Source organism: Amphiprion ocellaris, chromosome 22, assembly GCF_022539595.1.
Source record: "Amphiprion ocellaris isolate individual 3 ecotype Okinawa chromosome 22, ASM2253959v1, whole genome shotgun sequence".
Taxonomy (NCBI): Eukaryota; Metazoa; Chordata; class Actinopteri; family Pomacentridae; genus Amphiprion; species Amphiprion ocellaris.
In genome coordinates this window covers 15,966,369-15,992,506 of record NC_072787.1, presented here as the reverse complement: position 1 = coordinate 15,992,506, position 26,138 = coordinate 15,966,369, and the positions used below count along the sequence as shown (strand labels likewise).

Below are 26,138 nucleotides of genomic sequence, written 5' to 3'. Positions count from 1 at the left end.
ATGGAGGAATCACTGCGCAATGTAATATCAACCAAAGTCAAAATTTAACATGTGTTATGGATGTCACCCACCATCAATTCAGTCAGGTTTCCAATCCATGCCTGCTACGGTAGCCTACGTATTAGGATTCTCTCCAGCTCTGCACAGAGCCAGAGGTGTTTGAAAGCGTGCTGCTGTGGAGAAGAAGGATGGGCCAAATTTCCAATGAGCACCAAGGACATTTGGAGACTTTCACATTAGTTAAAACACAAACTGACGTGTGGTTTAAAATGAAAAATGATCAGGTAGAGGTTGTTTATCAGCTACTGCGGTTACATAGAACAGGCCATCAACTTCCCGCTGCTCAGTGCTTTTTTTTTTTTTTTAAGTGCACCTTGCCAAGGCTTTGTAATAAAATCTGCAGCATGGGTGGACTTTTGTTGTGTGTCGTTAGTTAAAGATAAAAATATCTGGAAATATGAACCTTATGGTCTTCATGTGGCTCTCAGGTGACTACTTAATGCAGTACTAAAATTTACCCACATGAAGTATCAAAATCTATTGAATTTTTTCTAGGTTTTCTTTCTTAAGATAAAATTCAATCCTAAGTTGGAACTTGATCATAATGGGAAAAAAATAACACCTTCCTTCTCTGTACTTCATGTGGTTTGGTCCAGATCTCACTTGTTTGTTGTGCTCTGCAGGGGCTCCTGCAAGGCTGAGTGCTCCTATCTTAAAATGCCATGTAGAAGACAGCAAAACAAAGCACACTGGCTGGGAACATGAGATATAAGACACAAGCTCCAGGTACTCTTATCTGTAGTTTTTTTTTCTTGGCATGTATTGTGTGAACGGCTTATAAAGGGACCCACATGATGCTGGAAACATAGTACACTCAGACTGACCTAATTTACGCTCTGTAGATCTCACCGGTTCTCTCATCTGGTTGTTTTATGAGGCCACCAAAGGGCTATTTTTACGCGAATGTCACTTCTAGGAAAGCACGACCCAGACTGGCTCAGGGTCGCACCGAGGAATGCAGCCATTGGGCGAGTTTTTACGCAGCACATGCAGATACTTGTTTCATTGAAAAAAATGCGTAAAATAATTTAACCCTGAAGTTTTTTTCCCCCATGTAGTAACTAGTGATTTTTATTTGGCGTCACTAGATCGCTAGACGCGCAAAAGCGGAGACACCTGACGTCTCCACCACGTACGCGCGCCTCCGGTGTTGGCTGCAAAAAACCAGCGAGGCTCAACGCGTGTTCGCGGATCCACGGGGATTTGGGGCTGAATGAAGTAAGTGAGCGCGTTTGGCAGAGCAGGCGGTTCATCTGTGAGACTCCTACATTCACATTCGCCTGTGCGCAATGGCACCGAGCGCTCCTCCCGCTCCGCCGCGCAGTGCAGGACGCAGTGACCGAACAAGTTTGAACTCCGCACTGGTGATGCTTTTCCTCGATGGCATCTGATGAATCCTTCACTGGGACACAGTAACAGGTACGTAAGTGTGTCTACGTTTTGTTTGGAGAGAAAAAAAACACAATGCATTAGTATTAAACGCACTGTTGAAATGTTTTTTTACGCTCCTGTGTTTGTGGTGAATAATTTGCTTGGTTTCTTTAGTGTTTCTTTGTGCTTATGCTGCATGTATTGGGGAAATGATTTTTTGCGTAATTTCTCCTCTGCGTTCCTGCTCTATGTTTGACCCCAACCCCTCTCCAAGCGTTGGCTGCTGAGCCTGATAACCAATCAGAGGATTTAATTGAACTGCACGATTAAGGTTAGATTCTGGCAAATTAAGATTCCTTGACAGCTGTAATAAATTCCAGATAACAAATGAACATGAGAAAAATCAATTAGAAGCTGTCAGCTAAATGTAATTTAGCAGCAACCTCCTGATAATTGATTCACAATAAATTATAATTCTTGTAAATTGTCTTGAAGTCTTATATGCAGCCTTATACAGTGAATCCATCCCCCATTACTGTAGTGCACTAGTGAGTCCAGAGCATGTGGATTGAACTATTTGCATATGAGGATTCATGATTGTTCCTGTGCACTGAAGAGTCTGCTGATGCCCGTTTCACACACACTTGTAGGAGGTCAGTGTGTTGCACAATGACACACTGAATGAGCAGGATCAGTGGTTAACATGAGAGAAAGGCTGAAGAACAATGGTGGACAATCTGTTTCAATTAGGACTTGTTCCACAAGTATAAACAAAACCTTTTCGCTGGAGCTGTGTGCAACCTTGCATCACATCAGTGCCCTCAGATTAAAAATTCATGTGTGTTTAAGGGCCTCTCCCTCTGTGAGTGCATATCTGTGGTTTTCCTCAAGTGTTTTATGATTTGCATTCCTGTGACCTGTCAGACTTAATTTTGTGATAAGCTCCCTGCTGCACTCCCTCCTGAGGAGACTTCAAGGTGATCGGTATTGGTGCCTGGTTTTCCTCGGCTTTCTCCAAGTTCTCTTGTGGACAATAATATGATACCGGAGCCATTGAGGAACTGAGTGGAATTATAGACTGAGGAAATCTTTAAAAGCCTCCTGGGTTGGAGCCAAATCTAAAAATGATCCATTTTTCTCAGTGTCTTTCTACCTATTTCTGTCCCTGAAAGAGAGGAATAAGATGGATCAGTTTGTTTACCATCTAGAAACAGGTGTGAGCGTTACCACAGCACTGTTATCTGGACTCCGGCCAGATAGGGAGGTTTGAGGATAAATGAGAGCAGTGATGGAGTGCAAGGAATAGAGCATGGGACCAGAGCCAACCGGACCTCTCAGGGTGGCAGCACAGACTTATTAGCCCTCCCCAATGAGTTAGCCTCACTGACACTGCTCAAAGGCACACTGCCAGCCCCTCATTAAAGTTACCATCTCTGCTTTGTAGTCTCCGTTTCTATTAGTTGGGTTAAATGCCATTACTGGAAGGAAGAGGGGGTTCATTTGAAAGGCTGACTGGAACAATCATAAATGCACTGCACAGTCAAAGTTTGCTGTTAAGAGCATGGATTTCTGCTGAGTCTTTCTGGAGGTGATTGTCTTGATAGGAACCAAACAGCCATATCAATATGTGCTTCCATTTTTCATCGAGCAGGAAAAATAAAGCACTTGCGAAAGCATTCAGCAGCGATGCTCAGCAAAGAGCACTACTGCTGGGATGCATTTCAAACATTTTCTTTTATCTATTTGTTCATTTGCCTATTGTTGCTAAAAGCCAGGATGTTTCCCAGCGGGCCTCTGGTATGAAATGCTGCTTGGCATCATCCGAGGGCTACTTACCCGACTGATGAGATGTGAAAAATGTTATGTCTGTGTTTACACGGAAATCCAAAAGAGAGGAAGTTATGTAAGTAATGGGTAAACATGAAATATGATCTGTTCTTTGGATAGGTCTGCCAAACATCTCACCTCCCATGTCACCGGGACGTCTCCATGGCGATGTTTAGCAGCGCTGAGCGGCTCTGGAACGAGTCGGACCGCCTGGGATGGGACGAGAGGAACGAGAGCTCGGAGGCAACAGGGCAGGACGAGCGCAACTACTACGCCATGCTGTACTCCCTGCTCATCCTGGCTATCGTGTTCGGGAACGTGTTGGTGTGTCTGGCTGTGCTGAGGGAACGTTCTCTCCAGACCACCACCAACTACCTGGTGGTCAGCCTGGCCGTGGCCGACCTGCTGGTGGCCTCCCTGGTCATGCCCTGGGCTGTGTACCTGGAGGTGAGTGCCTGTTCTCTTAAAGCTGTGAAAGGAAAGTATGGAACGATTGACTTTCCTCACACTTCTTCATGTTCCATGTGTTCATTTCAATAGATTTTTAATCTTTATGTAACTTACATACGAGGGTACGTCACAAAGTTCTCGGCCTCAACGGAAATTGTTCTTGCACTTCTTTCATCATAGTCTCCTTTAACTTCAATGCACTCGCTCCACTGATGTTGAAGCTTCTTTATCCCTTTACGAAAGAAGGTCACATCTTAAGCCTCCAGACTCTCCTCAATAGCATGCATGACTTCATCATCACTCTGAAAATGGCAGGAAAGTGGGATTTCAGTTTTGGAAACAGAAGTCAGATGGTGCAGGTCGGGTAAGTAAGGTTCATGGGGCAACAGTTCAAATGGTTTCTGCCACCTGACGCTGTGTGGACAGACGTATTGTCCTGTGGCAACAAAAACCAGGTCGAAGCTTTCCCCTTCTTTTTTCTTTGATGGCTTTAAACATTTGAGTTTTTGTAGAGCGTGATATAAGGCTTTATTGTACACAGTTATCTACTAAAATGGAAGTTATGGCCCTTCTTTACGAGTGAGATCAAGAACTTTTTTCATACACTTGAAATGATTCAGTGTTTGGGTTGTTTGGTCAAGGTTGCATCCCTACTACCTGTATTCAGAGTAGCAGAAGCTTCACAAAGCCATATAACCATGTACTTTTAGATATTACACTATTTACTCTTTACCTTTTAGCTATTTTAAGTATTCATTTAACACTAGTTAGCTGTTATTTCAATCAACAATCCATTACTTTTAGCTAAATATTTCAGCTGTTTATCCATTATATCAGCCATTTTAATGCTAGATTACTAATGTTTTCGTCTAATTACAGGTAGCAGATGTCTATTGGTTTTAGCAAACTCTTTCAACTGTTCATTCATTACTTTAGCTATTTCCACTGTTTAACAGCAATTAACTGTTATTCAGTTAAAAATCCATTACTTTTGGCTAAATATTTCAGTTGGTTTTCTTTATCTCTAGTGCTTCTCAATTAGACCAAACTTTTGTTTGATTCAACACTAGTTAACTGATATTTCAATCAGTAATCCAGCAGTTTTGGCGAACTTTGCAACAGTTTGCCAATTCTATCTTTCTAAATCTTTTAGTTTTTGCTAACTATCTTACAGTTTATTCTTTATTTGAGGCTTTTGCAACTGTTTTCTCAAACTAATGTTATGCTAATCAATAATTTATTACTTTCTGTTAACTGTTTCAACTGTTTTACAATCCTAGCTAACTGTTTGAACCATTTATCCATTACATTTAGCCTACTCTATCAGTTTTTAATCCCTCAACTAACTATATAACTGTCTACTTTTGGCTGATTTAAATTTCCACAGCTTATAATGTACTTGAAAACTGCCTAATTATTTAATATATTTATTAAATAGTTAGGCAGAAAGTAATATTCATTATTTTTTGCTAAATATTCTAAAAATATGTGTCTTTTAGTTTTAGCTCCCATACAACTGTAATGTATCAATTTTCTTATTTTAGTTAATTATTTTATCACAAAAGCCATTATTTTTACTTAATAATTTTAATGTTTTTCCATTAACCACTTCTACATATTTCAAACACTAATCTGTAAAGTTGAGATAGTTTATAAAACAGTTTTAAACGTTACTGTTGGATGAATAATCGTTGGTTACTTTTAACAATTTCATCTTCTCTTGTCCCTTGCAAACTAATTTCCATGCATAAGCTGTAGCTGTTACTTCAGTTATTGTGGCAATGAATTTACTTACAATCAGAATTGCAACCATTTGTAATCCTAATTGGATGTTTGCTTTTCTTCCTAAACATAAATGCCACTATTTATCAACTGCTTGTAATCAGCTACACCACAATGTTTCTGCTGACTCCTCTGACAACTGCAGAAGTAAGTCTATCCCCTGTGCTACAAGTTCCTCTAACAGAGCTGATCAGTCAGAGAGTCAGAGAGCTCAGAAGGACAGAAGGGTCAGAAAGTGGAGAGGAAGTGTTCGAGTGGCAGAGGATGCGGAAGGGAATGAAATACTGATGCTTGGCAGTGAGCGAGGATCTGCCACTGGAGAGGAGAATAGAAGGAAGTTGTGTGGGAGACGCAAAAAAAAAAAAAGGAACGAAAGTCAAAGAGAAAAAGGATGAGAGTCATTTGGAGCTTATTACGTGGCGACAACCGTGTGGGTGATCAGAAGACAGTAATGATGATGAAAGATATTTTAGATAGTGCTTCACTATTCATGTAGATTATACATAATTGCTGAAGGACATATTGAATATTAAATAATGACTTCATCTACTTCGGGTCAGGAGATGATTTCAAATGACAAAGAAGCAACCTGTGAATTGAGTTTCATTTTTATCAAATCCTTAGAGCAAATAGCCATTTATGTGTACTGTTAAAGTGTATTTGCACTGTACAGGTTTCTCACTTGCGTAACATAATTAGTCTGCTCGTTCATTTCCCCAGCCTCCATACTCATACCACATGCTGTTCAGCAACTCGCTGAAGTGTACAGACGTACTTGACCCTGGGGCATCTACAATTCATCAATCTAATATACAGCACATTGAAAATGTACAGAAGCAGCATTCTGTTTGTATAAGCATACGGACACTGTGTGCTCATGATAGTGTCCTTGAAGCTTGGAAGGACAGAGTGTGTTACTCATGGGCAAGTGTTTGCCCACAGAGACCTAAAAATCAACTGGTTAAAGTTGAGTGCTGCTTAACTTGCAGCCCAAACTTGGCTCAATGTCAGCAAAAACTCACATTTTTCTCACGGAAGATTCAACAGCAGATCAACCAGAGGAAGAGTAGCACACCCAGTGAACAGAAGATGACAAATTAAAGTTGATTACATCCTATGAAAGGTAAATTAATGTAGCCCGGAGCATCAACTTGATTCAGTCATGAGTTTAACTTCCGTGCGGGTAGTCATGCTGTAAGAGCATGTGCTACATTTTTCATTTCAATACGTATCTCTTCATTTCAGGCCCAAAGGGGAGCTCACAATCCCACAAGGAATGGGCCATTAAAAGATAGTGTGACATAAAAGTGCAATAGTCACTAATATCCTGGATAACACTGTAAAAAAAAACATATATTAGTTCAGCATCAACGGCAAAGACTTTGAACTCTGAAGACTGGCACTGTGAGCACCATCACCCTGTGAGCTCTAATCTGAAGGACGTAGGATTAGCTGGTTGTGTAGAGGCTGCTGGTTTGCTTCTGTAAGTCTGCCTTTGAACAGTGACTGAGTATCGCTCTCCCTGCCCTCAGTAGGTACTGATAGTGTGCCCTTGAGCAAGTCACCTCTTGCTTTAATGGTACAGTTGATCCATTGCTTGTACCTGAGTTAAATGTGGTCGTATTGGCAACATTGACTGAGTGCTCACTTTCTACATTTCATCCTCAGCGATGGTGCTCAGCCTCAGCCACATGTGTAGAGCGTATTTTATTCTTCTCCAGGTCGGTCAGGTGTTTTATTCCTCAGAAGACCTTCAAATAGAACGAAATGTGCATGACATATCTACAAAATTGTGTTTTCTTGTAAATGCTTCGGATTTTACTTACTAAAAATGACATTTGCACGGATTTTACTTACTAAAAATGACATTTGCACCCAAATTTCTACCCATGATATCTTATCAAACTGCCATTTACTGATCTTCTGTCTGTGTCTCAACTATTTCTGCACCCCAAAGACATTTAACACACTTTACTTCTGAGAATATATCACATATGTTCAAACACAGTCAGTGAACATATCCACAGAGGCCCATTTGAGTCACCATCACACATTGTGCACACGGTATTAAATATGTGCCTCAGTCTTTTTGTGTGTGGGGGGTGACTGAGTACAAGCAAGTGCTGTATGCATACATTATGTACTGTATATTGTGTGTGGAGCAAAGATTGAGATATGTTGTTTCTTTTCCTCCAACTGCATACTTTACACTAAATGTATACAATTTATACAGTCCTAATGGTCACGGTGTACTGGGTTTTCAGTTAGTTTGTGCAAAAATCAATAGCTTTACCATTTTATAGCTATAGGAAACAATGCAAATGTTGCAGGCAGTGTCACTGTTTTGTTATTTTCCCATGTAAACAAGTGGAATACTCCAAACCTGCTGAGAAACGGCATGTAGTATTGAAGTAGGGAACTAGGACACAATGTTCGTATGGGTCAGAAAAACAGGGATCGTACATTTTCTACATTCACTCACTGCATCCTACCTGCCTGCTGAACACCTACGTCTTTCAAACTCCATATACTCACTTTCCTGCAGGTTTTGTGTTTGAATTTTGTTGTCCCTGAACCCAAACCAGCCTTGATGGTATCACCACAAAATCATTAGGGTTGGTTTTCTGGGACACAACAGACTTTAGACAACTGTTTTCACAGATTGAGAGATACTATTATGGACAAGTAAACTGATTTTTATGTGTAAAATTGGTGGAATTTGCCTTTACAATGAAGGTTAGGGTAGATATTGGATTAAGGTGAGGCATGTGAACATCAGCAGCGAAATGTTTCCACATTAGTATGGTAAAAGCATCAGTGTGTTTGTAAAACTATGGCCTATACAAGAGAGAAAATGCTGTCTATTTACATCTTTGTGTGTCTGTGCTGTTCCCATGTGTGCCTGCCGCCTCCCTCTGTAAGTAGGCGTATATTCTCATCCTGGATTTGAGAGATTCAGTAGTGAGGCAATGGCACTTGGATCCCATTTATCTCTGTCAGACAGTTATTACCAGACATTATGGAGCTTAAGTTAAAGGCTGTCAGCCTGAGAAGGACTGTGCTGGAGGGGTTTGGTGGTGCAGATGTGGGAGTTTGTGGTACTGTTGGGTTATCTGGGGGTTTATGTGCTGTCTGAAAAATTGAAAACCGCCTTCAAGATGATTAGACCCTGCATTAGACAGGTTCCCTCCTTGCGTGTCGTCCATCACGGCACCATCGCCACACAACATTCACACTTGACTACGTCAGAGCGCCTTGATGCTAATGTTTTCTGAGGACATAAACACACGCATAAATTAGCCTAATTGATATCCCTATAGACGTAAATGCTGAATATATCATTGTGACGACGGCGCAGATGTTGGCAGCTCACGCCTGTTTTTCCAAACCATCGCTTACGTGCCCTTTTATCGCCTTCATTGGCCTATTTGTCACCTGTGCGAGTGTGTGCGTTCACAGGTGCGTCACGCTTCACGGTAAAGAAGCGGGAGAGAAACGTGCGTTGTTAATCTGCCTGTCTGTCCTGTGCAGGTGGTCGGCGGTGCCTGGCTTTTCAGCCGACTCTACTGTAACATCTTTGTCACGCTGGATGTGATGATGTGCACCGCCAGTATCCTCAACCTGTGTGCTATCAGCATTGACAGGTGAGTGTGTGTGTGTGTGTGTGTGTGTGAGTGTGTGTGTGTGAGCTTCAGGTGTTATTAATGTTGTGGGGATTTGAATCTGCAGTCACATTATGGGGACGTGTGTTCCTTCTCGGGACAAAAAGCAAATCCACATATTGTAAGTTATTGAATTTTAAGGTGAAAGCATGTTTTAAGGTAGTAGTAGATATGGGAAATAATGCCACTCAATTCAGTGTCCTTTGAAGTCGTAGATACACAAATGTGAGAGTGAGTGTTCGCCTTCTTGCTGGAGTTATTGTATGACTACTAATGCAGCCATGACATCGCCAGTGTAAATGTCATCCATGTGAGATTTTCGTATTTCCAGATGTTTTTTTTTCCATCACATCATCTCATAGATATTTCAAAGCTGGGTGCAGGAAGACAGTATTGTCCTATGTTGCTCATATCTTTTAGCCAGATGAGTGTCCTTGAGGAGATGACAGAACAGACTAGGTTTTCTGCACATTGCATGGTTTTGGGGGTTTTCTTCTAATTGCCGTACACTTGTTTGCATTAATGCAGGAGGGACTATGTTGTGCACGAGTTTGAATCTTTACTGTAGATGTGCATCAACGTTTTACATTATTTATTTGTTTTGCCGTCTTCGTATGTCAGCGTTAATATTTAATATCTCTCTGTGGTCTTTGAACTTGTAACCCGCAGGCATCAAGAGTTCAAATGCAGAATGAAGAAAGTAGTACATAAGAAGTAGAAGTGTCAGGGGGATCTATTTGTACTGACTGTATGGGCTGTAACTGAGGCATTTGTCTTTCTCTGCAGTTAGTAAGACTTCAGAGAGAGATGAATGCTTTCTTAAGATCAAATAGTGATTAATCCATAAATCCCAACTTCACCGTGCATCTCTTGCTTTTCAGTGATATGATTAATTGCAAATGGCCAAAATATAGCTAAAAAGCATGTTTTTTCAGTTTCTACTGTATTCATTGTACAGAAAATACACCTGATTAATGAGAGTGGGTACAGATATCTTTATAACAAAGGACAATTTGAGAACAAAGTGACAACGTGAGGAACTCAAAGAAACCTGCAGCTCCACTCACGCTTACAGAGCTTTTGGGTGAAGTGCAGGTGATTGTTTAGCTGCTTGGATTCATAGCATCACTTTCAGGCAACAGGATTCAGCTGTTTTCATTCATAAAGCTCTGGAAATTTCCTGTACAGTAGCAGCCCAGCAACAAATAGCAGATTTGGCAACCTGCTAGTAAAAAAAGTGGCACATTCAGAACCAGATATAACGGCTGGATTTGTAAACGAGCAACTTTGCTTAAGGACACACGTTATGCTTTTTGAGTTTTTTTCCTTTCTTTTTGGGTGTTATTTATTTGTCTTGTGCATGTGAAAGGTCTGCAAAGCCCAAAGTCCACACCAAAGGGAGTTATTCTCTCCCACAGAAAGCACTTCCCGTACCTGCCTGAAAATCCTTGTTTGAACTTCAGGCTTTCTTCAGTTACTTATCTGTGTCACCAGGCACCATATTTGCATAAAATCTGACTAGTGGCTAATTTAGTACGGCCTCAAACAAAGAATGATCAGCTGCCGTGCATCATTTCCTCTCTAGAGCCGTGCCTCTCTGCCTCTCTACTCAGAGATCTGGGGTTATGGAGCGTAACCAACACTGACTTGCTTTTGTGGGGCCAAATGACAATCAGAGCAGATTGGACTTTTTGAGAGGAGGGCGATAAAAACACGAGAATAGACTACAGTATGAGGAAAATAGCATGTTTTTTGAACAATAAAGCGTATAAACACATTCTAGTAGACCTCAAAAATATAATTATGAACCTGTTAATGAGCACAATAGGAATCCTAAAATCTTAAAAGTTGATGTCATGTCAATGTGGGGTCCATAAATGTGTCAGCTACCACCAAGCAGCTCCAAAATGATTAGAATTTAATTAATAAAGTGGAAAAACTGCAGTTATGAACCCCGAGGCAATGCAGAGATTAGTGGGAGGTCCAAAAGCAAGTTCTTACACAAGGCTTTTAAACATTTGACTGTGGCCATGTGGTGTACAAGGTATCCTAATTCTTCAGATTTTTTTTAATGTGCTTACTTATTTATTTGTTTATTTATTTTTGTCCTGCTGAAGGCTTTACTCCTCAGTGTGTTGAGGGAATCTAGCAAACATGGATTCATCTTCCTGCCTCCTATCTTCTCAAGTACATGAGAGTCACAGTTAAACAGTTTAAACGCCCTTCAGCAACAGCCTGCTGATCTTGGGACTGATTCGCCGACAGAAAATTCCTGAGCACCTGTAATATCTTTTGTCTCTTTAATTGCATATTGTTAGATGCTTGCTTTTCTTTGTATGATACATAATTTGCACCTAAGCGCTGAAGGTACTCAGAGCCCTGTGGTTCTTTGTGATTGATTATTACACGAGTCAACGGCTCCTCCAGAGCATCATGTTTGTGAAGCTCTATATTAATGTGAAGCCCGGGGGGCAATCTGTGGCGCTGATATTGTATAACACACCTGTATTGCTTTTGTCACAGCACTGTTTATTAAATTCATAGCAAATATTCCTTTGAAAAGAGGGAAGATTTGCTCACTGTTAAAAGCAAGAGTCAAACTGAGATCCACAAAAGCAGCATAAATACACCAGAATAGAACTATTAGCATTGAACTTCAAGGTGAATCGTCTTTGTGAAAGTACTCACAGTGCAGGTCATTTTTTAAGCAGTGACTCGGAGCTGATGAGCCTTGTTTTCATTCTGAACTAAAACAGTAACTTAAAGCAGCACTTGATCTATAAACCATGTATATTCTTTTTTAACACTCCGCATTTTTCCTCTCCGCTCTTATTCAAACAGACAGCACCATGGCAGGAGGGTAAAGACCGAGCAAAGCGGCGAGGGAGGAGTATTTGTAGTGAACGTCTGGGCCTCTTTGGCTCCGGGTTTTACTCTACATTTTGCCCTCAGAAGACCTGGAGTAATTAGTGTGATGAGGATAAACAGTCGTGGCATTCATCTGGCTCTAAACAACATAATGTTGCATCCATGTTAGGTTGGAGTCCAACATAATTGCTGCTTCTTCAGAGCCACTGCTGAACCTAGTTTTTCCAGGCTCATTATACACTCTTGGCATATAGTGTGCTGATTAACTCTTAAATCAAAGCCCCACTAGGGTTATTGCCGAATACCCAAATTGTTTCTAAATATGCCTGGTTTGCTTCTCCATTGTTGGTATTTTTGTCATCCGCTTTCTCCCATAAGCCCAGTTTTTTTCTTTCAAGGGCGCTCATTCTCTCCTCCTAATTATTGCCTTCTACTGTACTATATCAGCACTTTTAGCTTCATTCAAATGTCACCACTGTGCACACACACGCTTGCAAAGCTCTATTATGTGTGTGTGTTTCTGCAGGTATACAGCAGTCGTGATGCCCGTCTTGTACAATACCACCCATCGCTCCAGGAAGAGAGTTTTTGCTATGATTGCCACTGTGTGGGTCCTGGCCTTCGCTGTCTCCTGTCCCCTGCTGTTTGGCTTCAACACCACAGGTCAGGTCAACGACGTTTTGTTCTCCAGTATTGATGTTTTTCTAGTGGAGAAGTTGTGCAGGGTGTCGCTCTGAAATTCAGGATCAAGCTCAAGTCTGCTTGCTGCTTACAGGGTTTAATTGGGATAGGAAATGATGTGAAGATGCTCTCAGCCTGTAAGAATATGATGTGCAGTGGGACTCTGTTTTTAGCTTTGTCAAAACTGAGAAAATAGCCACTAATGAGGGTTAACTTTTCAATGTTACAGCATGCTGAGTTTGAAGGATGTGGGTGTTTACCAGCCAGGCAGCATCTAATACAGCACTTCTGCATCACATGAATTTGGCCGTAGTTACGAGCAACTCACTGGGAAAAACTACTCATGGCAACTTTGTCACATAGTTTGAGATATGGAGAATTTCTAACAGCTACAATAACTCTACAAACCACAGCCTAAAGTGCTGCAAAGCCACTACAGGTGGCAACTACAGCTTAATAAGATCTAATATTAACAATATTTCATTCAATTCAGCTAATTGGAAATGAGCTAATTTCGACTAATTAAAGGACTACCAGTGTGGGTAACCATGGTGGGAATAAATTAATGTAAGGCAGGTTCTTCTGTTTCTTTCAATTCTGCAGCAAAACTAATTACCTCCATGAATTGTGCAAAGGAAATGTAAGATTCAATGAGTTTGAGGCGTGATCCACACTAGGAACTAAATGTCCAGATATCTTTATCTTTGCTGCTTCAGTTTTTTAAAAAAAATTTAAAAATCTAGATCTAAGTGCAATACTACATTGCAATGTTACATTAAATCATTTCTTTGTGAGGTTTAGTGCGCTGCTGGAGATTTTTTTATTTATTTATTTTTTTTAAACATTTAAGTGACGGTTTGTTGCATTTCCCGAAATTTCCTTTGGCCACGTTTATCTCAGTTTCTCATTTTGTACTTTTCAACTGTGACCCTTTCACTTTCAGTTATTTGTTACATTCATATGTATTATGTTGTATGTATAGACTGAGGGACAGTTGTAGCAGTAGAGAAAAATTTAAATGACTTCTTTTTTAAAATGTCTGTATTGTTTGCATTGCATTCCAGTTAAATGGGTGGACAGAAAGTGTCATCTTGCCTCTTTGATATTCCCGAAGGAATGTTTTAGGAATTATTCACAAAACATGCAGTTTTGTGAATTTTGCTGTAACGAGAAAACAACATCTTCTGTGACATGGAAAGAAGAAAAATCCACAACAAAACAATGACATGTGAGGGACATCGCCAGTAGCTATTTTCATTTTAATAGCCAGCCACACAGATGCACGGCTGAACACACACAATTAAGAGCGTTAGTCAAACACAATATAGAGCCACTCAGATACAAGCATTTAGTTGAGTCCACTTACAATCAATATGAAACAATGGCTACTGATTGCGGGAATCCAGCTGTTTTGTCACTGTGTGACCACACATCACAAATGCCACCAATTTCTTTCAAAGCAATGGATTGATAAAGAGCAAGGCTGCAGAAGTGCCTTTCAAAATTGCTAAATGATGTGATCCTAGAAGGTGAAGGTAGCTTGGAGAGTGGCTACGAATAGATTGTGTCTGCCTGTCCTTGTTTCCATCTCTCTGTGCATTATGTATGTGCGGTATTGATCGAGGAGAACGTACAGAGAGGCAAACCATTCCAGTTTGTTCATGCCACTTACATATAGCATGCTGTCAACAGCTGCTGTCAGAGCTTTTTTTTCTTTTCAAACTCCAGTTTACTGCTCTATTGGCTCACTTGATGCATATTTAACTCTAGAATTTTGATTGAAAAATGACTCTATACTCTATCTGTCAAATGCCGCAATTACTGTCGAATCAATCATAATGTGCTTCCACCGCTCAGCCATCCTTGTGAGCGCATGTACAGCTTAGTCTGTGTGCAGAGTATGAAAAAGGACGAGCTGGTCCAGGGTCAGAGGTCGGCTGTAAATTACACCTTCCATCTCTTATATTATGTTGTGATTTCGGCGCCGTTTTGCACGATGATTTTTTTTCCGATGATTGCAGTCGACCCTATGGTGTGCTCCATCTCCAACCCCGACTTTGTCATCTACTCCTCCGTGGTGTCGTTCTACCTGCCGTTTATCGTCACTCTGCTGGTCTACATCCGCATCTACGTCTTCCTCAGGATGAGGAGGAAGAGGATCACCTTCGGACAGGCCAGCGGAAAGGTGCAGCCAGGACCCACACCGACGTCTGTGGTGAGACCAGCACTTTGATGCTGTTTCCTGTTTTCACTTTTACTGATTTATGGCACCACATTATGAGAAGAGACCCATTATCAAGTATTCATAAGCTATAACTAATTACTCTATTAATGTTGAATCAATAATTTAAATAAGTTGTTAACAAGTGCAACTTTTGGGTTGCCTGATTGTGGCAGGTGTTTATCCCTCTCCAGCAGGGTTGGCTTCATCTTTGTAGAAAAATAAATAATTGCACAAATAATGTTCAAAGCAAACAATAAATTTTCCCTTTTCGCTGCAACGCCCTGAGAATATACAACAGTTCAGAAGCAACATCAGAAGCCATGAGTTAAGCTCGTGGTTTCTAAACTAAGAAGAAATTTTAATTTTAAAAAGCCATTTGCTGATATCACCATAAAGAGTAGATTTCTGTCAGTTTTTGGGGAAAACTTATGGAACAGTCTGGATGATGATCTTTAAATGAGTAAAACTATAAAACATAAACCTTTAAAAAGAATATAAGAAAAGATTGTTTGAGAAATATAATGTGGAAAAATAAATTTGTTCTTGGAGTTTCTAAAGAGCTGTAGAAGTATAAGATTGGATGCAAACAGGAAATAGTAAGATATGAGATGAACGGATAAGTAGCAGGTCTGAACTAATGGCTTCAACTTTATCCTACTCATTTTCAGACATTATTTCAGGATGCAAATTTGGTTTGGTTGTTTTGTTGTGTCTGAAATAAATCACACATAAACACAAAGATAAATAAAAGCTGAAAATTGCGGGCATTTACAATAAAATCGAGTATTAGAAAAGTACAAAAAGTTACAATGTGAAAATAGAACTAATATATTAACTAATATTGGCTTTATCGCACAGTTGAGTTGAGTCACTGGAGTGATTAGCTCTTTAGCTCATCAAGAAGTCTTGTGTTTGATCGCGTCCAATAAAGCCACAAAGCATTTAAAACCAAATTCATAGACAAATAACTTTTCAATGTTCCCTTCTTTTATTATACTAAGATTTCTGTAGAGAAGCCTTTATTAGAGCTCCTCTTTGAGCATTGATTAAACCTCTGAAAACTCATCTTTGTGTATCAAAGTTTCATATTTATGTAACTTTAATCCCCACTGCTCTCCCTAATTACTGCAGCTCAGCACACCAGCTCACCTCTGCTCAAACACTACAAAACTACTTTACACTCCAACATGGGAGGAATTCAGTCACGTTTGAACCAAAATCTTAATCTGAAGACAAATAATGGTACAAAAATCCCAAGTTGATGAGATTTGTTCCTTATGTTTGCTTTTCATGAAGTCAGATCTGTGTTTTTGAGATGACACAGTGGAGTTTCAAGGTGGAAATGCTCATTCATGGTATTATTAACTTATATATTGGCATGTTATCAGGGTAAAAAAAATAGATTTTTACCTTTTATTTAATAACATTTACAACTGACATGTTGGATTTATCTTAAAGTGAGACGTCCTTGACAATGTATTAATGAAAACACTGTGACTTTAGTGAGATTTTCTTCCACCACTTTAAAACCTTTTATGTTTGATTGTGTAAAGATAAAAATTCATCTTGGTCCAGCTCCGAATATTTCTACTATTTGTTCGCTCCCTCTTCTCCTGACAGCAACTATATATTTCTGGTGTAGATACAGCCTCTCTCCCTCATTTACATTCTCCTACTTTATGCACAGTGATAATGACTTGCAAATTACAGCTCACCTTTATATTGGACCTTTTCTATTGGATACACTGACAATGCACACGTACATCCCAAGTAAAAGCTTCTTCAAAAACCTCATAACTGGTTTCTTTGTTGCAAGAAATGTAGACAGAGTGATAGACAAGAACACGGCTGGTGAAAAAAGTGTCTGTAAAATTGCCTCAGTAAAAGCTGTTTTCTGATACGCAGGAGTTTTTTTTTATTTTATAAATCACTTGCAGGTAAAAGGGTTCAGAGCCAATGTCAGAGGAATCTCTGAAATAGCAAATAGTGCTACAGGATTATCAGAGAAAATGATGTGATTTGTGTGTTTAGGGTGCTCTGTAAAGTGCAACAGAAAGTCCTGACAGCACAAGTGAAAGATGAAATATAAACGTATAGGTGTTCATATGAAGCTGTCACTGCAAAACTAAGGCTGTTCTTAATTAAAATGACAAGTTAAAAATAGGATTTAATGAGAGCACATTCTATGGTTACATCTCTTTTCTCTCTGTAAGCTTTGCACCACACTAATGAAGTGAAAGTGAAGTAAAAAAAAAAAAACTGCAGAAAAGCTACAATATGTGCTGAGAGAAACAAATGGCCTCACTTACAGCCTCAGAGACTCACAAAAGTAATATTTGCATTTAGGCTTTTGGCTCCATAGTGTATTTTTTTTTCAGGGCTATAAACAGTTGATAAAAAAAATGATTTAGGATGCTGAGACGGTTACTGTCTTCGTTAGTCGTTAGGTAGGTTACAATGAATACAAAGTACAGTAGAAGCAAATGGAAATGGAACACTGTGGGATATAAGAAGCAAAATGAAGTATAAGATACATTAAACACAAAGCAAAACATAAGAAAGTAGCCTGATTGTCACAAGATGCTATGAGACAGACAGACAGACAGACAGACAGACAGACAGACAGACAGACAGACAGACAGACAGACAGACAGACAGACAGACAGACATGACTGAACAAACAAATGAATGTTAAGTACGAAGGTCATAATCTTCTGTTTTATTTTGAGAAACAAGCTTAAGATTTATTTTAGCCCTTCAAAAATGATCATAATATCGTCTCATTCTTCGACTGTTAGTGATTTTGTGACCAGAGTGACATTGTTCTTTAAATGCTGGTCTCTTATTATAATGCAATTTGGAGTTTTGTTCCTCAACGAGCTGTCAGTTCTTTGATCAGATCCGTCACTCTAACGTTTGTCCCAGTTACATCTATCATACAAATGATGGCTTTATCTCAATAACCATGGGCAAGGAGACACCAGGTCATGCTCTGTGCATCTGTATCTGCCCTATTTTTAAAATAATAAGGGGACACTGTTAGATAAATCTAGTTATTAACTTGACCAGCTCTGACACAAGCCTCCTGCGTAATGTGGCCGGATTCATTGCACTTTGTTTTTCCCCTTTGATGCGCACAAATTTATAGTCAGGTCCTCTATTTTAACACCAGGTTATAGATAATTGGTTGTCGTAGAGCCCTGGAGGAGTTCAGGCTGAGAGAGTCATAATGGAAAAGTGTTATGAAATATCATAATAGGACTCTCACTCAGTCAAGTCAAGGAACACTTGATATGAAGGAGGAGTCTTTCATTTCTCTCTTGCCGTGTTTCAAAGACACCTATCTTTATTTTTGCGGTGAGCTCTAATTGAGTTGCACAGCGTTTGGCTCGGGACTGAAACCATAACAGACATGAATCCTAATTGTCTTGATTTGTTGTGTCTATGTCAGGGACACTCGTTGAGAGTTGTCTGAATTTCAATAAAAACCTCTCCTGAGATGAATCCTGAGTTTCAAGTGATTGGCACAAAAATGCTTCACCTGTAGACTGATGGAGTTAAGGATGTGGGGATAAACGGGGGTTGAGCGTTTCTCTGGAAAATGTTTTCTATCTTGAACTTCCTTCTGATCTCCTAGGAGACCTGTTTGCAAGAAGAGGCTCCCAAGACGAAGCAAGACCTGTCACCTATAAAGATTAAAGTGGTAGGTGCTATTTTAAACAACTGTGAGAGTTGTGAATAGTTTTTTTTTTCTAGTGCTCTAGTTTTGCTGATTGCAGCGCAGCCTAATGCCTGACTGAATCTCGTTATGATTGAGTTGGCGTTTTCTGACATGGTGGCACGCAAGGTGATTCTGTTTTTAGCTTTTCTTGTGGGCCTGTCCATCTGTATGTTCATGCAAACGTGAGTTTTTCATTCCGCCAGGCCAGAGGTCTGAGAACGAGATCGCAAACCGTGATTCTGAACCGTGCCCTGCGTCACCTGGTCACTAGTCAGCTGAGCAAAGTCTGAGGGTGACGCACTGCAGCACCTGCATGATCCACAAAGCAGAGGAAATAACAATCTGTTATTTTTCCTTGAGGGAAATGGGTGGTGAGATGAGTAAGAGAATACCATGAATATTCATATTTGTGGCCATTCTCGAAATGCACGTTGCACAATACTTAAAATGGACTTAAGAGGGAAAAGGTTCACTGGAATATTAGAAAGTGAAAGTATTTAATGTTTCAGGCGGTACATAAAAGATCACAGATACTACAGAGAGACTATGGAGCTTTAAAAACTTTGAGTGAGGTTGGCTTTTAGTCTGTCTGAACAGCACTTCTAACATGAATTGGCTATAACTTACAATTCTCTGAGTCTGAGTCACCACTTTGTTGGCTTAGTGGACTAGCACTTAGCTTGGAATAATTTCCACTTGAGGTTAAGGAGGATAAGCTAAAGGCAATCTTTCAATAGATATTAAACTGCAGATTTGAGGGAATAAAGATGAAAGTGATGAAGTATGATCCATTTTAATTTAGACATTACAGCTGCAGTTATTTTGTTTTTGGAGCAGCAGAGCAAACTGAAAACACCAAATGGACCCATCATCACCATCACCCATTTGCACTTTCAGGAGTCACAGAGCAACATTTGTACTCGTGTTTCTGTTTTTCATATATGTCAAATGATCATGATTATTCTTTAAGCTCTGTTTTGGTCATCATCAACTCCAGAAGAAAATATCTGTCTCTTTTGCTGCTACATGCTCTGCCGTTTACAAGAAAATCTGTTAATTTAGTCTGACATTGTCTGACATTTGCAGAAAGAGCTTTTGTTTTTGGAAAAGCTGCTTCCTGTTGAAGTTGATGTTCATGAAGGTGCTGAGAATGAACCAAAACACTAAAGCAGCAGGCTAGAAAACCAAAACAATGAGCTAAAAGACACTAAATGCTCCTTAGAGCTGAATGGGAACTGCGTTTAAGATAAGATAAGATAAGATAAGATAAGATAAGATAAGATAAGATAAGATAAGATAAGATAAGATAAGATAAGATAAGATAAGATAAGATAAGATAAGATAAGACAAGATAAGATACACTGTATTGATCCCTCACCAGGGAATTTATATGTTACAGCAACTGGATACGGAAAAGGCATGAAATAAATAGGATAAGAGTTACAAAAGTGCAATAGGGCTAAAAAATGAAGATATAATAATAAAGATCTCATAGAGGCAATATACAAGGCAAAATTAATTTACATATGTATACACTACCAGTCCAAAGTTTGGACACACCTTCTCATTCAATGCTTTTCATTTATTTGTATTATTTTCTCCATTGCAGACTAATACTGAAGACAAACATTTTTTTGTTTGCAACATAATTCCATATGTATTCTTTTATAGTTTTGATGTCTTCAGTATTAATCTACAATGTATAAAGTAATTAAATAACAACCACTTTTGACTGGTAGTGTATATGTATGATGTAGTGAATTTGCATATGGATAAGTACATGCTATGACATGATGGGTGAAAATATGGATATGTACATATATGACTTGATGAATTTACATATGTACAGGTATGGCATGGAGGATAATGCACCCACATTTCTCTTATCGCACTCAAACATGTTTCTGGGGGGAAAAGACCAGGGTTAAGCATGATGTGACACATGACGAGCTGTAAAGAGAGAATACAGTTCTACATTTTGCTGTTGGGTTGTGTGGAAGAAAATGCGATTGAAAATTTGAAGAGCTGTAGAGAGAAAACCCGTGTTAAGAGTAGCTATGGCATTCAGATGCTTTTGTAACAGCTGACACCGTTCATGTTACACATTAAATATTTGATTTACTGGTTCTATTAAGATGTTAGAAGGTTGTTGGAGTCATGTCTTTATTGATTCCAAGTTGTGGATAATTGTGTGTGACTGATCGCTCCAACAGAGTGTGGAACCAACGGGTCCCTCTAAGCCCAACCTGCTCTCAGGATGTCTGTGGCGCAAACGCCCAAAGACGGGACCGGTGGAGAACTCAGGGCTGCCCCCGGTGGACACGCAGAACTACTGCAGCATCAGCCACGCCTCCTGCGGCCGCACTGAGCTGGATCTGGAGCAGGACCGAGGGGGGCAGGACGCGGAGGAGAGCAACCAGATCGAGCGTCCCCCAGTCAGGATGAGCTGCGAGGTGAAGGACCTGTCCAATGGACGAACGCACACGTCGCTGCGGCCGTTGTCTCACATCAACAATCCCCGATTCAGGAGCATGCACGCTCGGGAGAAGAAGGCCACACAGATGCTGGCCATTGTGCTTGGTGAGTAGAGACTGTCAGAAGTGGAATAAGCTGAGGAAATAAAATTGTAAATGTCACAGCAGCTTATAATTCAAGCAATTTTAGAGATGCAATATATGACTGAGGTGCTTATTCAGCCTCAACACCTTCAACATTTTTCTGATGAACTTTTTTGGCCACCTACACTCTTGCCCGGCCGTGATAATACCGCTGCATTTGCTGACTCTGACTGCATTTGCTGCATATTTTGCAGAGCTACAATAAATCAAGCTGAAATGTCAAAAAAGAAAAAAAAAAGAAGTCAGGTTCGCAGTGTGTGTCTGGACGCATTCTGTAGCTCCTGACACAGCTTCCACACGCTCCAATTATCAGCCAGGTTACTTCAAGCCTGGTCTACTTAGCGCTGGCACAGCACAGATCTCACTGACAAAAGTTGTAACCAGAGGTGTCTGATTGCATTACACTGGTGTCAGTGAAAACAGCCGTGCACACACGGAAAGTGATGGCAGTCCAGCCAGCTTCCCACCTGCGTTTCAGCCGCCTGACCACAGCTTCCCCGTGATGCTGTGACCCCAATTATAGGGCTTGGATTAATGAGTGTTTGAGCTCGACTGCAGCTACAGCTACAGTTTGTAGTCTTGTTTATACATAATAAACTGTATCCTGCTGGCTGCTGATGGGTTAGACTCACATATGAATACCACAAGAAGCAAAGGTTGAAAATGTATTAAATGGCTTTGACATGTGTTTCTTCAAAACATATATTCAGTTAAAGATAGCAGTGACATAGAACACAGAAGGAAATAAAAGCAGGTTTCTCATTACTAGTAGGCAACTGTTTGTTTTCTCTTCTTAAGCAGACTTGTAAATGTTTCTGTCTCATGTGCATAGTTTTTAAATATGAATATGATGGCTACACGCAGAATACAATGCTGAAAGACCCAGGCTCTCCCAGCTACAAAGTTAGCATTCTCACCAACTGATGGAAACATTAGAAGAAATAAACCAAACAGCAGATTATTTGTATTGCAGAATAGCTTTAGTTGTTTTAGTCCATGATAGCAAATGTTTCTAACTGTGTTGTTTCATCACCTGCAGTCCCACATAGTTATTAATGTAGCTGGTTTGTGACTGCAGCAATTATTGCACATTATAGTAGTAGCTAATCCTGGCTTTGGATGTAATGCTCATCTAACAAGCTGGTTATCTGGGCCTGCTGATTGCAGCTTATGTTAGACCAAATAAACACATTTTAACAAACAACACTTACACAGTTTTTAATATGGGTAAGGTTTTAAAAACACCAAACAGTCCAAATGCTTGTTGCTCTCCCACACAATGGCAGTGTCTTTATAATGCCACCTGCTTTACAGCTGATGTAGTTAGTTGATGATCACATTAATTACAAATAACATTTTTAGGCAGCGTTGGAAATAATATGTCTGTGGTCACCTCTGTAGGTAGGAAAACTAGGAATAGTAACATTTGCAGCTTACTCTGAAACAGATAAAACCACTATTTTAGGTTTTGGAAAAGCTAAAAGCAGACACCACTCTCCAGATTCTTACTCCTGCTGCACCATTTCAGCCCAGCAGTCACATTATAAAACTGTAAGGTTGTTGAGCAGTGATTAGACGATAAGTGTTCAGGGGAGCTTTTAATGAACAAGAACTGTGACCATGATTAACACGAAGTGTCTCTTTTCTCTCTCCTTTTCTATTTTACCCATCTTCTTCCCACTTTTCAAACACATTTCCCTCCATTTCACATTCATGTTTTTCCATCTACTCTCTGTTCCACTTACTTTTTTCCTCTTGCTATGTCTACTATTCCTACCACTCTGTCCTACTTACAACTGCAACTCCCTGTCGTCCTCTCTCCATGCCTCTCTGCTGTCTGGCTGCTCCAGGGGTGTTTCTCATCTGCTGGCTGCCTTTCTTTGTGACTCACATTCTGAACACCCACTGCAGGACATGCTACGTGCCTCCTGCACTTTACAGTGCTTTTACCTGGCTGGGGTATGTCAACAGCGCCCTTAACCCTGTTATCTACACGACCTTCAACATCGAGTTCAGGCGGGCTTTCATCAAGATCCTCAGTTGCTGAGGAAGCAGACACGGCAGCACATTAACGTGGAAATGAGGCTGTGCACTCGTGCTCCAACTCAGGCGTAGCACATTTAGTAAACACTGACCACAGAAGGTCACGATCAAATGGAGCAAACTCGCTGTGTATCCTACAGGAGTTAAACAGTAGCAGCAAGGTGAAGCATGGAGACGGACCGATGCTGCATTGTGCAATAAACGCAAACAAAAGAGGATTTTTACTTTTCTGACTCCAGCAAAGACTTTCTTCTTTTGCAACAGGGCTGGGATTACAACTGAACAGTGTTACTCCTCAAATAAGACTTTTCACATGCACACAATGTTATTGATAGCTTTCTCGTGGATATGTCTTGTACAGTATGTGTACTGCTCATTGGCACAAGTTCCTCAGTTCAGGACTTTCAGGTCAATGTAGTTTAAAGGCTCTTTGAAAAGATGGAGCTTTAAGGCTGACAAACTGATCGTAGAGCTGCAGGCCACTTCGTCCGGAGGCCCACTGCCATCGCACTGTGTGCATTAACTGATGTTCTTCACCTCCCCCACATACCCCCACCCTCATCGCTATGACCATCAGTTATTCACCGGTGCACGCACCAGTCAAAATTCACGACCGTGTACTTGAATCGTACTGAAACGATCGTACTGGTCCCTGCCAAGACTCACATCATTTGGAAGATTGTCATATAGATATTGATGTGGAGGCATTGTGCTCAGTGTGTCTTCATTAGAATTTTAAAAAATGTGAGATTTTGATGTAATGCACAGTGGAAAAATTCTCAATGTTTTTCAAAGGGACTGTCTGTTTACTGGCAACCCTCCCCATGATTTAGAGCTGCCTGCTGGCTGCTCGGATGTTGGCAGAAGCTTTGCGATCTTTACAAATCAAGCAGGATTGTAAAGTATGAGGTGGCCAGGTGTGTCATGTGCAGAGCTTTTACTGCATTGTGTTGTAAATAAAAAAAAAGATGAAACATGTTCCAGGCTCATGTATGCATGTATGCATCTGAATGCTGCTTTGTGATTTAAAAAAAAAAAAAAACGCTATTAGATGTTGGTGCAGAAAAGTGTTGGGGAGACCACAGAGGAGCTAAGCTGGTGATTTGGGGAGATTTGGAAACAGAAGGAGCATGAAGCTGGTGAGAAAAACTTAGATAAGGGTTTATGGGAGAGCTGACGCAAAATGGGTAAGAGATGAACTGAAAGAACGAGGATCAAAGATGACTGTAGGAGGGGGAAAAAAAGGTTGCTGGATTGTGGATAGGTGCGGAAGGGAAAAAAGGGAGAGCTGGTCTTTCTCAGCCTACATCTCAGCCGCTCTTATTTCTCTGAGAGGCATAAACACCTGCTCCCCTGACACTGAATCAGCCTCGTTCCATTGAGACTGCTCATGGTGATGACGCACCAAGTGTGTGTGCGTGTGTGTGTGTGTGTGTGTGTGTGTGTGTGTGTGTGTGTGTGTGGTAGCAAGCTGTGATGTGAGAGGAACATCCAGTTTGTGATCATCATAATGCAAACATCAATGACCCATAGCATGGATTTATGTTTTCTTTTAACAATAATAATAATAATAAAAACATCTGCTCTCATGCAGCTGAAATCAATATATAATTCAGTGTTATGAATTAAATAAATGCATATTTACCGGGCTTTAATCAGGACATAAAACAAACTGCAGCTGAGCTTGCATGGTGATCACACGGGGGATTTGCTCCTCTGTTCTTTAATTGAATCTGAATATGAATTAATTTAATTAAAGATACATTTTATGGTGTAAATACTGCACAGCTGCGCGCCACTAAATTATTCCCACTAATTCAGACACAATAAAAAAAAAAACCAACACTCATTCACCTCTCAGTGCAAACGGACTGCATATAAGTTTAAAGCCCCAAAAGCCGAGCGTCAGTTGAGAAGCCTCTGAAGGGTGTGATGTTCATTACACAGAACAATGTGAAACGACTACAGGGAACAAATGTATTAACAATACGGCTATGCATCTTTATCAGCAGTGACACTAAAAATGTTTCATTTGTTGTTAAATGCTGCTGGAGGAAAGGTTACAGGGTCATTAAAAACAAAAGAGTTCACCCCTTTGGGATCATGGATGTGCTCATCCAATTTCATGGCAATCTGTTTTTACATCGAAAGACATTTTGTCCTGGAGGCAAAGCAGGAGTGAGAGCTTAGTGAGCGTCTGCGATTACATGGACAACGTTTATCCTGACATCAAAATCAAAACCATTTTCCGAAACCAGTTGGATTTTGTACTGAGACGGAATGAAGCAAGTCACTGTGATTCAAGAAAATCTAAATCTAATTAGTAATAAATCACATATTTTTTTCAAAGAAACTACCTTTTTTGAACTTATAACAAAATTTACACACCTGTAAAATAAAGTCTTTTGTATGAAATGAAAATGTTTTGCCTTACATGTCAGATACACAGGCGCAGAGGAAAAACTGTCACCGTCACAGACTACATTTATATGCACAAAATGTTCCAGTTTTTGTCCTTCATCTGAAAAAGGATACTTCTATCCAGCTGTTTACTTGGCAAAAGAAAATGAATATTCCACTTATATTCCCATTTACATGTATCTGTGCATCATTAGCATCATCTGGTCTAAATCACCACATCCCACATTAACACTGTACTTGGTGTGTATGACAGAGGTCGATGCCCTAACATGGTGTTTATTAAATTAAAACATAGAACTGGAGCTGTTTGTGCCAGCATCAGAATAGGATTTTTTTTCACCGGTAGCGCACACAGCTTTCCTTTTTCATTCCTTTAAACACCTTCTAGAAAAGGTCGGCAGTGCATTTTC

At 40.1% G+C, this 26,138-nt stretch overlaps 1 protein-coding gene across 1 annotated transcript; it reads left to right on the top strand.

The window, feature by feature from the left end:
- Positions 1–446: 446 nt before the first annotated feature.
- Positions 447–24,285, top strand: drd3 (dopamine receptor D3). Its single transcript, XM_023266292.3, has 8 exons — positions 447–1,479; positions 3,379–3,705; positions 9,022–9,134; positions 12,547–12,683; positions 14,723–14,916; positions 18,563–18,628; positions 20,860–21,226; positions 23,115–24,285. The coding sequence occupies exons 2-8, from the start codon at positions 3,421–3,423 to the stop codon at positions 23,309–23,311; spliced, it is 1,359 nt and encodes a 452-aa protein (XP_023122060.2). The 5' UTR covers positions 447–1,479; positions 3,379–3,420; the 3' UTR covers positions 23,312–24,285.
- The last annotated feature ends 1,853 nt before the right edge of the window (positions 24,286–26,138 follow it).

What these genes read in the sequence shown, in the direction of transcription:
- drd3 (XM_023266292.3), top strand. Translation starts at nt 3,421, where the DNA reads ATGGCGATGTTTAGCAGCGCTGAGCGGCTCTGGAACGAGTCGGACCGC. An exon ending in CACCTATAAAGATTAAAGTG is followed by an intron (nt 18,629 to 20,859) that starts GTAGGTGCTATT and finishes TCGCTCCAACAG; the next exon opens with AGTGTGGAACCAACGGGTCC. An exon ending in GATGCTGGCCATTGTGCTTG is followed by an intron (nt 21,227 to 23,114) that starts GTGAGTAGAGAC and finishes TGGCTGCTCCAG; the next exon opens with GGGTGTTTCTCATCTGCTGG.